This window comes from Raphanus sativus, chromosome 6, assembly GCF_000801105.2.
Source record: "Raphanus sativus cultivar WK10039 chromosome 6, ASM80110v3, whole genome shotgun sequence".
NCBI lineage: Eukaryota > Viridiplantae > Streptophyta > Magnoliopsida > Brassicales > Brassicaceae > Raphanus > Raphanus sativus.
In genome coordinates, this window is record NC_079516.1 from 44,449,806 (window position 1) to 44,465,082 (window position 15,277).

General features: G+C 31.3%; 3 protein-coding genes across 3 annotated transcripts; 2 read left to right on the forward strand and 1 right to left on the reverse strand.

Annotated features, from left to right (window-relative positions):
- Nucleotides 1–371: 371 nt before the first annotated feature.
- Nucleotides 372–1,745, reverse strand: LOC108808607 (hexokinase-1-like). Its single transcript, XM_056988062.1, has 3 exons — nucleotides 1,609–1,745; nucleotides 1,446–1,527; nucleotides 372–1,367 (listed from the first exon to the last, which is right to left on the reverse strand). The coding sequence occupies exons 1-3, from the start codon at nucleotides 1,641–1,643 to the stop codon at nucleotides 1,026–1,028; spliced, it is 459 nt and encodes a 152-aa protein (XP_056844042.1). The 5' UTR covers nucleotides 1,644–1,745; the 3' UTR covers nucleotides 372–1,025.
- Nucleotides 1,746–2,436: 691 nt separating this feature from the next.
- Nucleotides 2,437–3,726, forward strand: LOC108808608 (putative F-box protein At2g04810). The gene has a single exon (XM_018580726.2). It carries the CDS (start codon nucleotides 2,461–2,463, stop codon nucleotides 3,724–3,726), a length of 1,266 nt encoding a protein of 421 aa, XP_018436228.1. The 5' UTR covers nucleotides 2,437–2,460.
- A 728-nt stretch (nucleotides 3,727–4,454) lies between these two features.
- Nucleotides 4,455–14,847, forward strand: LOC108812520 (leucine-rich repeat extensin-like protein 7). The gene is made up of 2 exons (XM_056987394.1): nucleotides 4,455–4,545; nucleotides 13,256–14,847. The coding sequence occupies exons 1-2, from the start codon at nucleotides 4,455–4,457 to the stop codon at nucleotides 14,656–14,658; spliced, it is 1,494 nt and encodes a 497-aa protein (XP_056843374.1). The 3' UTR covers nucleotides 14,659–14,847.
- Nucleotides 14,848–15,277: the final 430 nt, after the last annotated feature.

Genomic DNA, 15,277 nt, shown 5'->3' on the forward strand with positions numbered 1-15,277 from the left:
TAAACTATCATGCTGAAACCCTAAATATACTCAAACTATCAATCTGAAATTGACCGATCCAGGCTTTATAAGGAAACAGTGGTACCCAAATCATGATAAACACAATAAAGATTGCACATGCACATAAAGCACACGCACACGCAAAAAGTTAAAAATGTAACTATTATTATTACGAAAGGCCATGTGAGCAAGAAGACACAAGTGTTTGAAACATCCCTCTGGTGTTTTGTCTCAATCAATATTTGTTTTTAGAGAAACAAGTTTGATCTCAGTTCTTTTCAAACGCCAACTTTTGCGTTGAAAAGTTTTTATATGAATAAACTATACAAAGAAGATAAGCAAATCATTTTTTTGTTATGCTATAAATTTTATTATGATAACCTTAGAGTGGTATTAAGTAAAGTACATAGCAGATCCTGAGTTTGATGCAAACATGAAACCGTTTAGAAAAACTCACACCACAGAATCAAACACTTTGCTTTGTTTCCTATCAAGTGACGAAGAAACAAACTAGCTGCAACGCTCACGTCCAAGCTCTCCACAGCTAGAAAAGTTCTGAATCCTTCAACTTCCCCATCTTTAGACTCTGTAACTACTACATTGTTAGGCATATTACCGCTAATCCGAACTAATTCAGTCCATGATCTCTCTACTAATGGCGTTGTTAAACCAGTTCCTTCATTCCCTAGGACAAGAATTGACGTGCTACCGGGTGAAACCTCATTCAAAACAAACATCAATTTGAAGAAACCGAACCACCAACCGTTCTGATATGTGATGAGTATCAAAATGAGCGATACCCGTATGTAACCCAATACCTTCTTATTGAGCAAAAGACCTGTTGACAAGAGATAGCTATACTGATAACTAAGCCAAAAATGCATCCACAACAACAACAGTAAGATCTTTTTTTTTTTGAACAACAAACAGTAAGATCTTCATTTGTAATCTGGATAAAAATTGTATATGATCATTTATAGAATGAACTGTCAAAATATATAGTTCAACTTGTCAATTCAACTTGTTTAAGAGTCCTCGAGGTACTGAGAGAGCGAGGCAGCGAGTAGTGCGGCTCCAACGCCAGACCCGTCATTCGAATGAATCACCTCCACGCTCTCTGATGCTTCTTCTCCAAGCAGCTCTTTCAATGAGCTCTCCATACACTCGCTGAACTGAGTGTAGTGCTCGAACAGCCCACCGTCCATGGCTATCACAGACTCCTGTGTTTCTCCATCTTTTGATGCGTCTCTTCCTATTTTCTTGAGGATTCCGTAGATCCCTGCAGCAGATAGACGAGCTCCTCGGGTGGCGATGATATTACAGAGACTGATCACAACTTTTCTCATCTTCAGTGAAGTCGTAGGGGCCTGAGGAGAGTTCATTAAAATAAACTTACGTCGAGACTTCATTTTATATGAATCATTATGCATATCTGAGATTCTGACCTCTAATATGTCCTTTAACTTGCTTCCAACAACCTTCAAATCCGGAGAAGTGTCGCTGTACATAGCAGACATGTTCGGTGTCCTGCATACAGTTAAATGATTATTAGCTTCGACTGAAGTTGTTATGTTGTTGCAAAAAACACACACACACACACACACAGACCAGTTCTCCTGATTTGGGAAGTAAGCCCCTGCCATTTTGGAATCGCATGTGCACGTTCCACATAAGCTGCATTTGTGCCAGTTCCTAGGATACCGGCGGCAACAACATCATGGTTATAGTATCTACCACCAGCAAGTGTCCCAACAGTATCATTAACCTGCAATGTTCACAAATAAATGACATCAGTCAGGTGAAAGAGGAAAAAAGAAGAAGAGGAAAACTTACAAGCGCTGTGACATTCATGTCAAGCCCAACTCTTTCCATAGCTTTAACAAGCTCTCAGACCACATCTTGTCCAAACTACACAATCACCATCAACAGGAAGAAACATAGTTCAGAAAGGGGCACCAAGTTTGTCCTTAACAATGACAAACCATAGAAGCTGCTTGTGTTTTAATAAAATTTGATATATAAGTGAGAAGGGGAATCAAGCTCAACTGTATCTTCAATGGAGAAGCCTTTGGTCCTCTTGATGAGAGTGCCAGAAGACAAAGAAGTCTGTCTTCCAGGAAACGAGAAAGTGAATCCTAATTCCCTTTGTCTACCAGCTGGGAGATGAAAGTCCTCTCCTTCTGCAGCGACGAACTTTGCTAGCGCTTCAGCGATATCTGTTCTCCACAATTTTGCAGAATAATATTAATCAAAATACAGAATAATAATAATCAAAATTCTCCACAAAGTAATAAAGTACGATGACGATAATCGAATATTCCTAGACAATAAAGTCCTTTTCTGTAAATAATCTAAATGATGAATAAGTTCGTCTACATTGTATTAAGTTAGGGTTTACTTATTATTATATAAATAAATCAAAACGGAAATCCTAGTTTCATTAGTGTGCTCGGGCTAGACATGATTGCTGCGATCAAGGATTTCATCATGAGAATGGTGAATAGACAAGAACTGGTTAAGCCTACCGAATGGTCCAAACTTCCCCCTGATGTTTTGCGAGAGATCTTGGAAACATTGAGCCCTCTTGATTCTCACCGAGCAAAACTCGTTTGCTCAGATTGGTATACCGTCTGGAAAACATGCGATAATCTGCCTCCATGTCCGCTTCAGATCATACACATAGGTGGTTCTCCGATCTTGTCCGAACGCTACGAAATTGAACCAGACGACGGACAAGATTTACACAAGAACCCTCGCCGGATCATACACGACGAAGGTGGTTCTTCTACCTGGTCGGAAAACATTCAATACCCAAGTAAACTCGGCGGACAAAATTTTGAGTGGTGCTCTTGTATGGCTAGTTACGGGAGTTGGCTCCTGATATATCAGTGTGAAATCTATCTTTTGAACCTTACAACGTTTGAAAGGATCAATCTTCCAACAATGAACATGCCACGACGTGATAGGAATCATAATTGGGAACGTGGACCTTTGGACGGGGAAGAAGTGTCGGAAGACGATCTCCAATGGAAAAACGCAGCTGTTCTGTGGATAGACGACACGTCACGTGATTATTTAGTTGCATGGATATTCCGACAGACTTACTTGATCTCACACAAGAAAGGAGATGATTCGTGGTCCAGTTTCAATATCCAGGGCGAAGGTTCGGGTTTCATGGATGCGGCTTACAGGAACGGTAAGCTTTACGTGTTGACAGCTGATAAGCACATCAATATTTTCGATTTCTCTCGAGATTTACCTAGAAAGTTAAACAGTTATAAGTATCGTCCTTTTCGCTTTGATGAGAAACCGTGGGAAAGTATTTGGAAGACTAGACTAGCTGTTAAGGAATCTGGAGAGGTTCTCATCGTCTTGAGTTTAGAAAATTTGAAGAACGATCAAGAGAAGCTTTTGTTTTACGTATTTAAGATGAATCTTGAGAGTTTTAAGTGGGAGAGAGTATATTCTATTGGAGACAATGAGATGTTGTTTTTTGGTCATGGTTTTACGGTAAAAGCACCGGTTGAAGATCGTTTTGGTCATCATGGAATCAAGAGTGATACAATAAATTTCGTTGAAGATGATGTTTGGCCAGATCATGATGATGATCATGATTCGGTCTGCGGTGTCTTCGATCTTGCTACGAGTAGAATCGAATGGCCTAAGAAAACATGTTACTACATAAGCAGAACTCAATGGTTTGTTCCTGGAGTTGCTTATTATTAGTCTTTTTGTTTTAAGTAGTTTTCTTCAGTTTTGATGAAGTGAATTTGTTTCTTGACTTATTCGTGTTTTACCAAATATCTCTGTGGAGCTCTCTTCATTGTTAGACAATTACGCTCAATTTTTTGAACGAAAATCTCACTAATTATTTGTTCTCGCTTTGATTTACATTTACATTGCCGTTGTTGATATTGTTTAGTACCGAGAGCTTCGATAATTGTTTGTGAGTTGCATTTTATAACCATTTAATTGTGTTGTTAAATTCAGTGTTTAAGATTTGTTCTTTCAAATATCAAACAGAAGTGTTCTAGCAGTTGCATTTAAACCAAACTCTAAACATGATTTGTTCTATACAACCCAGAGGTTTGAAAATGATGGTCAATCCTTCATTAGTGATTAGATCAAAGGACACATGAGAAAGATTAGCCCACATCGGAGATTATTTAAACGAAGGAAGGAGAGTTTCCTACTCTCCATAAATCATGTTGAACTAACTTATTGCGCAGAGAAACTGAATGGATGTGAAAACGTACCGCATTATTAGTCAAATTATGAATCAGCACACGTATGTCCTTACCCCAGGCGTAGTCAGAATCCTCAAGTTTTACCATACGAAGGTGACTTGCCATAAAACACCCACAGTGAAATCTGAGTGTTTATTTGCTCATCTTTCGAAGATAGCATTAGGAACTTAAATCTGAGGAACGTCTTCTTGCGACCAAGTTACCGAAATGGACGCCTTCAAGAATTTCAAAGCAGATTTTGACCTAGATTCTCAACAGAAAACTGGGGCTTTATCAGAAGAAGTTAGGAATCGAAAAAGTTTCTGGACCACCTATGCTCAACGACACAAGTACTTCACACAACACTTTGCTGGATTTAATTTAGATTCGGGAAATAAACTATACTCTTTTCTCTCGTTTTTATTTGTGCATCTGCTTAAGTAACTAAACATATATGATAATATTATGAGAAGATTGGTATTTTCCTGTGCACCAAGTGCAGAAATAAAAGTTTTAAAATTGAAATTATATCTTAAATAAAATTTTGTTACCTTTTAACTTTATTATTTGCTTAACATATTTAATTTTAATTATATGTTAAATTAAAATAAAATAAATTACTTCTAGTTAAATTTAAATTTAATCATATATATATAATTAAGAGAAAAATTCTTTAGGTATATAATTATAAAAACATAAAATAAAAATAATATTTCTAAAATTCGAAAAATATTAAAAAGAAACTAATGGTATTTGATTAGAACATTAATTTTTAAAAAAATTGCAAAATTGTTTGAAGGATTGTTTTAGTAATAAAATTATACAATTATAAAAAATAGAATTAATGGTAAATATTTATCCTTCTATTTTTACTATTATATTGTTACATTGATGATGATATATGAGTTATTTATTATCATATTCTAAAAAATTCACGAAAAATATAAATGAACATTAATGGTAAATGATCATGTCACAATAATTTTGATCGATGTCATCGTTTTTAGCATGTCATGTTATTATTATTTTTTTAAAAATTAATATGATGATGATATATGACAAATTAATTCTCAAAAACGTCTAAGAAATATCATAGAATAGCACTAAAATTTTTTTATCCCATAAATAATTTTAATGGTTATAATAATTAAAATAAATTCCACTAAAGAGGTAAAACACATTTGTACTCTTCGTATTAACTAATCTATAATTGAGTTTAGATTGTTGGGGAGGGGTGAGTTTAGGATTTGAGTTTAAATTTAGGGTATAAAACTTAAAATAATAATTTAAAAATATATTAGAAAAAGTTTTAAAAGATTTTTTTTTTTTAAAAATAATAATTGAAAAATATTTTTGAATATTTTCCAATAGCACTACAAGAAAACATCGGTATTCTGAGGTATATACCGAGGGAAAATGAGTTCCTCGGAATTTTCTGACGAAAAATCGAGGAAATACCGAGGAAACCAAGAAATATGGTTTCCTCGGTATTTCCTCGAAAAATTTCGAGGAAATTGCGAGGAAGACACATTTCCTCGAAAAATTTCGAGGAAATTGCGAGGAAGACACATTTTCTCGGTATTTTTCGAGGGAATACCGAGGGACAATAGGGTTTCCTCGAAATTTCCTCGGAATGTCCCTTCACGGTTGAGGGGTTTGATTTAAAACCCCTTGTTCGTCGAAATACCTTCGAAATATTTCGAGGAAATTTCGACGAAACAAATGATTTTCGGTATTTCCTCGAAATTCCCTCACAATATTCCGAGGGAATTTCGAGGAATAAGGGGTTTTAAACCGAAAACAACGTTTTGCGGATTGAATAACACGTATATAATCTTCATTAAGTGTCTTAGGCAGATTATGAAGTCAAACTTTAGGGTTTTAAACCGAAAATAATGTTTTGCGGATTGAACAGAAACCACACAACATAAGAGAAACACTTATACATTTTAATAAACGTTAAAGGGAATACTTACAATTATTTTTGTAATTATGTTATTTCATTGTTTATGATCATCTATACAAAGAAACCTCATTAGTATGAATTACATTTGTATAAGAAATGACATAGAAGAAAAAAATCGATGTTTTCAAAACTCCAAACCCTGTTTCCTCGAAATTTCCTCACAATATTGTGAGGAAATTTCGAGGAACCAACTTTCAAACCCTGTTTCCTCGAAATTTCCTCACAATATTGTGAGGAAATTTCGAGGAAACAGGGTTTGAGGTTTTGAAAACATCGATTTTTTTCCTCTATGTCATTTCTTATACAAATGTAATTCACACTAATGAGGTTTCTTTGTATAGATGATCATAAACAATGAAATAATACAATTACAAAAATAATTGTAAGTATTCCCTTTAACGTTTATTAAAATGTATAAGTGTTTCTCTTATGTTGTGTGGTTTCCGTTCAATCCGCAAAACATTATTTTCGGTTTAAAACCCTAAAGTTTGACGTCATTTTTGTAATTGTGTTATTTCATTATTTTCATTTTTGTGGGAATATTTACAATTATTTTTGTAATTGTGTTATTTCATTGTTTATGATCATCTATACAAAGAAACCTCATTAGTATGAATTACATTTGTATAAGAAATGACATAGAGGAAAAAAGTCGATGTTTTCAAAACCCCAAACCCTGTTTCCTCGAAATTTCCTCACAATATTGTGAGAAATTTCGAGGAACCTGCTTTCAAACCTGTTTCCTCGAAATTTCCTCACAATATTGTGAGGAAATATCGAGGAACCTGCTTTCCTCGGAATATTTTTCATTAACCCGGCAACCCTAGCCGCCAAACGTTTCGCGAAAATTAGATTAGAAGATTTCGAGGAAATTTCGAGGAACCTTAGACGTCTCATAAATTAGGTTTTACGTTCTTCTCTTCCCCATTTCTCTCTGCCTCTCCTCTCTTCCTCTCCTCTCTTGCGCGGCCTCCTTCCTCTCCTCTTTTCCTCTGCGCGGCAAATCCCCTCTCTTCCTCTCCTCTCTTCCTCTCCTCTCTTCCTATCATGTAAGTTCATCTCTCTTCTCTTCCTCTCTTCATAGATCGATTCTTTGGATGTTAGATCTCGAAATTTAGGTTGTTAGGAAGGAAATTCTAGGATTGAATGGATAGCTTAGGATTTTCAAGTTTGGATTGTTGTTTGGATTGTTGTTATATATTTTTTTAGTTCTTTGTGTTTTGGGTAAAATTCAAAACGTTTTTCATGTTTTAAAACGTTTTTTGATTTTTTAAAACATTTTTTGATTTTTAAAAATGTGTATATGATTTTTTAAAACGTTTTTTGTTTTTTTTTAAAACGTTTTTTTATTTTTAAAAATGTGTATATAATTTTAAAACGTTTTTGAATTTTTAAAACGTTTTTTGATTTTTTAAAACTATTTTTATATATTAAAACTATTTTTGTACTTATTAAACTATTTTTATATATTAAAACTATTTTTGTAATTATTAAACTATTTATATATATTAAAACTTTTTTTGTAATTATGAAATTGTTGTTTTATTTTTTTCGATTTATTTTGTGTTTTGGTTAAAATTCAAAACGTTTTTTGTGTTTTAAAACGTTTTTTGATTTTTTAAAACGTTTTTTGATTTTTAAAAATGTGCATATGATTTTTTAAAACGTTTTTTGTAATTACAAAACTATTTTTTATATATTTAAACTCTTTTTTATATATTTAAATTATTTTTGTAATTATTAAACTATTTTTATATATATTAAAACGTTTTTTAAAGTTTACAGTAATAATAAAACGTTTTTTATAAATTTTAAAAATACTTAAAAACCTTTTCTATATTTATAAACGATTTGTAATTTTTTATAAATATAAATAAATAATATATATATATATATATGTATAAATCATGTATACTAAAAACTATATATAGTAATTATTAAACTATTTTTTTATATATTTATATTTTTGTGATTAAAAACTATTTTGGATTTTAAAAATTTTTATTTATTAAAACTAATTTTTAATATATTTTAATTTGTACAATTTTGAATTATATTATCTAATATATTTTCAATTTCAATTTTTATTTTATATTTTATATTTCGAATTTCATTAAAAAATTAATATTTTTTTTTATTTTTTTTTTTTGAAAATTTCGAGGAAAGAGTTCCCTCAGAATATTTCGACGACCACGTCCGTAGGAAAATTTTGAGGACTTTTGTGACGAACCCTCGTCCTCACAGTTTCCTCGGAATTACTGTTTCTCGAAATTCCGTCAGAAAATTTTGAGGAAATTTCGAGAGAAAATGAAATTTCGAGGAGTTTTTTTCGAGGACCTTTTTCCTCGGTATGTCGTCGGAATACGGTTATTCCGACGACATACTGAGGAAAAAGTTCCTCAGTATCTGCGTGTTTTCTTGTAGTGTAGTAAAAATGCTTTTTATATCTTTTAATATTTATATATACAGAGTAATGGTATAAATATGTTTTACCTTTTCAATGTAATATGTTTTGGTTATTTTTTATTTTTATATTATTTTGGTCATAAAAATATTTTGGGAGATTTTCTCATGAATAGTTATCTATCATAACATCTCATTTTTCTCTCTTCTATAGTGTGAGATTTAATACTGTTTTTAATGGACTATTAGACCATCTTCAATAGTTCATTCTATATATTTTTCAAAAGAGAGTAGTTCTATCAAAGAATTGAGTTCTATTGTAATAATATTTTATTTTAGAATAAAAAATAAAATGATGAAGAAAAATAAATGAATTACTTTATTTATAGAGTAAACTATTTTTTACTCTATAATAAAATGGAATAATTTCCACTCTTTTTGTTTGACAACGATCATTTTCACTATAAATATTTTAGTGTGGAAGATAGAATATAGTAGAAATATATATTCTTATTAATACATAAATAACGATAAAACTCTTTTGTTTCGTATAAATGCTAAGGATGGCGCATGCGATAAAGATTTAGAAAATGTGTTGAGTATGATGATAATGTGCATTCCAGAGTCAAACGGAAGAAAAAATATACTCATCATTTAGGGATGAAGAAAAAAAATTATCAGTGTGAAACTCAATTTGTGGACTCTTTTGCTTTACTTCATCGCTTTCAAACACGATTCTCACAAATTATTTAAAAAGTATATTTAAGATCTAAATTGAATAAATATTCCTTAAGAATTATAATTTTATAACAGTCAATATTTGTACGCAATGTATGATACTTTAATATAAGCCACATGATTGGTTATTTAATTTTGAAAGACCAAGTGCATTGATCTTTGGGTAATGGGTCAATAAGGCATATCAAATTATCTATTCTCATTGCAGTAATTGACAAGTAGGTTTGCAACAAGCTCTTCCTAACATGAGCACTAGGTGGCCACCCCACGAACCTTTTCTCACGTGGTTGTACACATTTAAATGATCATTTTAGTCCATGTTCAGTATTTTTTGTATTTTTTTAAATGAAAAAGGGCATAGTATTTTTTTGTATTTCTTGCATCATCTATCTATAATATCATAATACAACATCTAGTGTTTTTTTTTGTATTTTATGCATCATCTATATATAATATCATAATACAACTAGATATTGCATTCAGATGTTATATGTTTTTATAGTTACTATTTGCATTCAAATGCAACATCTATATGCTAAATTGTTTTCGCTTTTTATTTTATATTTTCATTTGAATACTAGTTGTTTAAAATATTAAAATAACAAACTTTTTATTCTTAATAATGAACTGATTATAACATTTAAATAAATATATATATATTTTTTAAAGAAACGAGATTTTACGGGTTTTGTCAAGACTTTTAATTTTATGATTTTGACAGAAATACATTATCCATGATTTTAGTAGAGAAAAACAATTTTATAAAAATTTTACAATATTGTTTTTTTTTTATAAAGTTTTTTTTACAATATTGTTTCATTATAATTTTTATATTCATTACAATTTCATAATTATTACATTATATAAACATACACAATTTCGTTTGGTATTTCATTATATTTAATAACTTTCTAATATCTATAAATTCAAAGTAATATTTTTTTTTAGTAATTCACTTTGCGCATATCAGGGATTATCATCTAGTATTATTATATAGTTAATTAATTCTTCTTTGATTGCTTAATTACTATTTCACTATACTTTCAATTCTAAGTGCGTTATGACCAAACCTAATTATCAGTGTGTGTAAACATCACACTAACACTACGGCTACGGGGACCGAATCTATTGAACTTTATACATATCCACATCTATTTTGTATGATTTATACGTATAATATAAATTTCTTTATCATCGATACTTCGCTTTATTTTTGTTTAAAAACAGTGAGCTGGCGTCTTAAATACCCAAACATAAAATTCATATGATCGTCTGTCCATTAGCTAGATTCAAATAAGTTTTTTTTTTATTTTAATGATAATTTTCCCGAACACTCTTTTGTTTTTATTTTGAGACATTAGTTGTGTGCTTGGGTAGGTACCTAGATATAAGAAACATACGATTGTTTGTCCATTAGCTACATTCAAATGTTTTTTTATTCATCTAAATATCTACTCCCTCTGTACCATTTTAAATGATGTTTAAGGTTTTTATATAATTATTAAGAAAATACAAATTTTTATGCACTTTATCTTGGTTATATAAAAATCACATTAAATAAAACAAGTTTAACCAATAACAAAATAGTACATGATTTTGTAATTGATCACAAATTTTGAATGACATTTAATTTTACCTAGAATAGTGAGAACATCACATATTATGAACCAAAATAAAAATCTTAAAACTTCGCTTAAAGTGGAACAGAGGTTAACATTGTCTTCTTGTGAATATCATTGATGTCTCTGTGGAGGACATTTGTTAAGCTTATGACGTATGTAAAATTAACTTCTGCTTTTGCGTTACATCCGAGTCAAACTCCAAGTTGCACTGCATTTTATATTTTCGACTTGAGCACAAGGACATATCTGATATACTCAGTGACAAAAATGACAAAAATAATTAACGTGAAATAAAAATAATAATTTTAATGAAATATTTCGTTGAAAATCGTTTGGAAACAGTCCCAAAATATTAATATGTAAGAAATAAAGTGTCCCTTTGGTAAGAGATATTAGGATGAAAAGTTATTATAAAGAAAATTTTTTTTTATTAAAAATGGATGACTCATCCCTGCTGGTGTGCCCCTCCATGTGAGGCTGTATAAAAAAATTAATCCCAAGTCAACACAATGTCTACATTTCACAGTCAGAAGCTTCTTAAAATTATGGGAATTTAGTTTCATTAGTAAATTAGTAAAGGACTATATGCTAATCTGTCTATTTTTCTTTTCTATCTATCTGATTGGTCACAACTCACAACAGTGTTTATTTTAACGTCAGTCACAATAAGAGTGGTACGCTTCGTCACATTTTTGGTAGAATAAAAGAAACATTAAAAAAAATATTGTATAAACCAAAAGTAATATAATATTTTGAAACTTAATTTAATAAAAAATAGAGAACTGAATACCATGACATCTAAAAATATCTTAAATCAATAAAATTTATGAAAATAATATCACAAATGCTAATATGTATAAATTTTACTATAGAATATTTTATTTAAACACAACAATGTATTATTTATAATATTTTGCAAAATACTAAAATGATAAATGCTAAAATATATTTTTTAAATACATCATGGAAAATATAAATTATCTTAAGAAAATATATTTTCTATAACATAACTAAATAAATTTTAGAAACTGATAATATGCAAACTGTAATTTTTTAAAAACATATTTGGAAGGATATTCTCTATCTCATTATTTCAGATATTTTACCGAACTCTCGAAAATATATTAGTAAATAATAACAATTAATAAGAAAGTAATATATATAAAATAAATCATTATATATTAATAATTTCGAATAAGAAGTTTAAACAATAAGATTGTAGATCATATATAACACTAAAATGTTATATATTTAAAAATTCTATGATAATATCAAAGTTATACACTTATATTAGTATTTTGTTGATTATTAAGATTTTCTATAAATATTGATTAATATAAATAATCAAATATATCATATTATAATTAATTAATTGGTTATACAATGACTTAATAGTAGATAAAATAGTGATTATATTTTAATTGAATAATATGTAAAATAGAAAACATTTTTAATAAAATTAATTAATGTATTTTCTAAAAATATTTAAAACTTTTAATAGGATCTTGCTATAACTAAAAGTAAAATTCAAATTTATAGTTAAAATCGACTTATTATTAATATCTTATGGATTATTAAGATTTTTAAGAAATATTATATATTTATTGATTAATGTTAATAATTAAATATTTCATATTAAATAAATAATTAAATAATCATATTGTGACTGATTTATACTATTATTTGAGAAGTGAATTTTTTATGTGTCTTATTCTCTATGATTTTAGATATTTGACTTATGTGAATTTGTTTATGTGTTATGTTTTTCATGATTTTATATATTTAACTTATTATATAAATATTAAAACAAATTTTATAATAATAGTTTTATATTGTATTTTATATTACCTAACTAATTGTAAATTAATATGATAAATTATCAAACTTTTTTTTCTAAACAAGATAATTCTCATATAGATATTTTTTGTTATCAGGAAAATACATCCGGAAAATACTATTTTCTATTATAAAAGATTAGGACATAGAAAAATTAATAATTAAATATTTAATCAATCAAAAAGTGATTTTGTTTATGTGTTATGTTTTCCATGATTTTGGGTATTTTTGCTTATTATATAATTAAAAAGGTTATTGAGCTGTTCCTTTTATATTAAATTTTCTTTTACAAAAAAAAAGGTTATTGGTTACAAAAAAAAAGGTTATTGAGCAAATTCACTCGATTGCAAACAACAAACTACATTTTCTTTTGTCATACATACGTCATAAGCTAAGCAAGATTAGTAAAATCATTCGAGTATATAGCACACGAGGTCTTCGATGAAGAGTTGAAAACAAAACAGTAACTCAGACCCAAAACTCCATAAAACCTCTGCCCCCACATGAGCCATTATACTCTTACTCATCATTAATCAATGCTTCAACAACACTCTCCGTAAAGAAACCTCGACACAACCATCTCAACTCAACTTCATTCTCTTTCCAAGTCTCCACATTCCCCAGAAACACAAAGACAGACACACTTTTAATCAGTGTGATCAGTCTCAAAAAGGGTACAATAAGAAGAACAATGAGGAGTAATAAGAAGAAAGGCAACAACAACTTTAAGCTACTGAGTTTGTTTCTCTTCCTGGGTACATGCGTCGGAGACTACGGCATTGGAGTAGGAATCGGCGAAGGCGGGGTTTTTGTCGGCGGCAACGGTGGCGGAAACGCTAATTCCGCTCCAAAGCAACAGACAAACCCAGCTTACAGTGCACTTCAATCCTGGAAAACCGCCATTACAGAGGACCCATCCGGCGTTCTCAAGACATGGGTCGGCGAAGACGTCTGTTCTTACAAAGGAATCTTCTGCTCGGGCTCATCAGTAACCGCCATAGATCTAAACAAAGCCAACCTCAAAGGCGTCATCGTCAAAGACCTCTCACTTCTCTCCGATTTAACCATCCTCCATCTCAACACCAACAGATTCTCCGGTCAGATCCCAGATTCCCTCAGAGCCTTATCTTCTCTCCAAGAACTCGATCTCAGCAACAACGGATTCTCAGGCCCTTTCCCTCAAGTCACGCTCTACATCCCTAACCTCGTCTACTTAGATCTCCGGTTCAACGCCTTCACCGGTTCGATCCCGGTTAGTCTATTCAACAAACAATTAGACGCGATTCTTCTCAACAACAACGGATTCACCGGAGAAATCCCCGGAAACCTCGGATCCTCGTCTGCTTCGCTGATTAATTTAGCGAACAACAAGTTATCCGGCGAGATTCCGACGAGTTTCGGCATTTCCGGTTCGAAATTAAAAGAGGTTCTGTTCTTGAATAACCAGCTAACCGGTTGTATACCGGAATCGATCGGTTTGTTTTCCGACATCGAGGTCCTCGACGTTAGTTTCAACTCCTTGATGGGCCACGTCCCCGACACGATCTCTTGCCTGTCGGAGATCGAGGTTCTGAACCTCGGGCACAACAAATTCTCCGGCGATCTTCCCGATTTGCTCTGCTCTTTGAGGAACCTGATGAATCTCACCGTCGCTTTCAACTTCTTCTCCGGGTTCAGCTCGGAGTGTTCGAGGATCAGCTTCGGGTTTGACTTCGCCGGGAACTGTATCCCCGGCAAGGGTTATCAGCGGCCGCAGCCTGACTGCTCGGTGATCCCCGGCGGCTCGTTGAGTTGCCTCAGGATTCCTGCGCAGCCGCTGACGTGTGCCGCGATCCTGGGGCTGAGAGCGACTTCGTTGACTCCATGAAAATATATAAAGTTTGAAGCTTTTTGTTTCTCTTTGCTGTTGCAAGATTTGTTATGCTTTGTGACTTTTTATTATGATAGAAAATGCCAAAAAATGGGGTTTATCAGTTAATTATTAATCATGTGATTTAGTATTTTCTATGATTGATTACTTACTAGAAGTTTATATCTGATTCTCTATTTTGTTGTCTTCTACTCGGATCTTTCTGACAGGAACTAGAACAAAAAAAATATTGCTAAGGACATTTTTTATAGTTAAACCTTAAAAGATATCCAAAATCTCCTGCAAAATTCGAAATATCTGAAATGTCAATAATACGTAGAAATATCAAAAAAAGTCTGCAGGAAAAAAAAATTATACCTGAAATATTATAAATATATCCATAATACTTAAATTTTTTGGAGGGTATGAAATTGGTTTTTATGCCCGACTCTGCTGTTTGACCCGAAAAAGCAAACGTTTGCTGGATCGAATTTATTACAAGAGCAACATTATTACAAGGTTCTTGTTGTTTTTAGCTTTACGGAAAACACAACCGAAAAATCCTAATCATCAAAAAACTGATCTTTAATAAATACAAGGTCATCTTATTGTTGGTTCAAATCTGGTCCCCATCTTG

Coding starts and splice junctions, on each gene's coding strand:
- LOC108808607 (XM_056988062.1), bottom strand. CDS start 1,643: ATGGCAGGGGCTTACTTCCCAAATCAGGAGAACTG. Junction 1,528..1,608: donor TTCCCAAATCAGGAGAACTG/GTCTGTGTGTGT, acceptor AACTGTATGCAG/GACACCGAACATGTCTGCTA. Junction 1,368..1,445: donor AGTTAAAGGACATATTAGAG/GTCAGAATCTCA, acceptor AACTCTCCTCAG/GCCCCTACGACTTCACTGAA.
- LOC108808608 (XM_018580726.2), top strand. CDS start 2,461: ATGATTGCTGCGATCAAGGATTTCATCATGAGAATGGTGAATAGACAA.
- LOC108812520 (XM_056987394.1), top strand. CDS start 4,455: ATGGACGCCTTCAAGAATTTCAAAGCAGATTTTGACCTAGATTCTCAA. Junction 4,546..13,255: donor AGAAGTTAGGAATCGAAAAA/GTTTCTGGACCA, acceptor AAAACAAAACAG/TAACTCAGACCCAAAACTCC.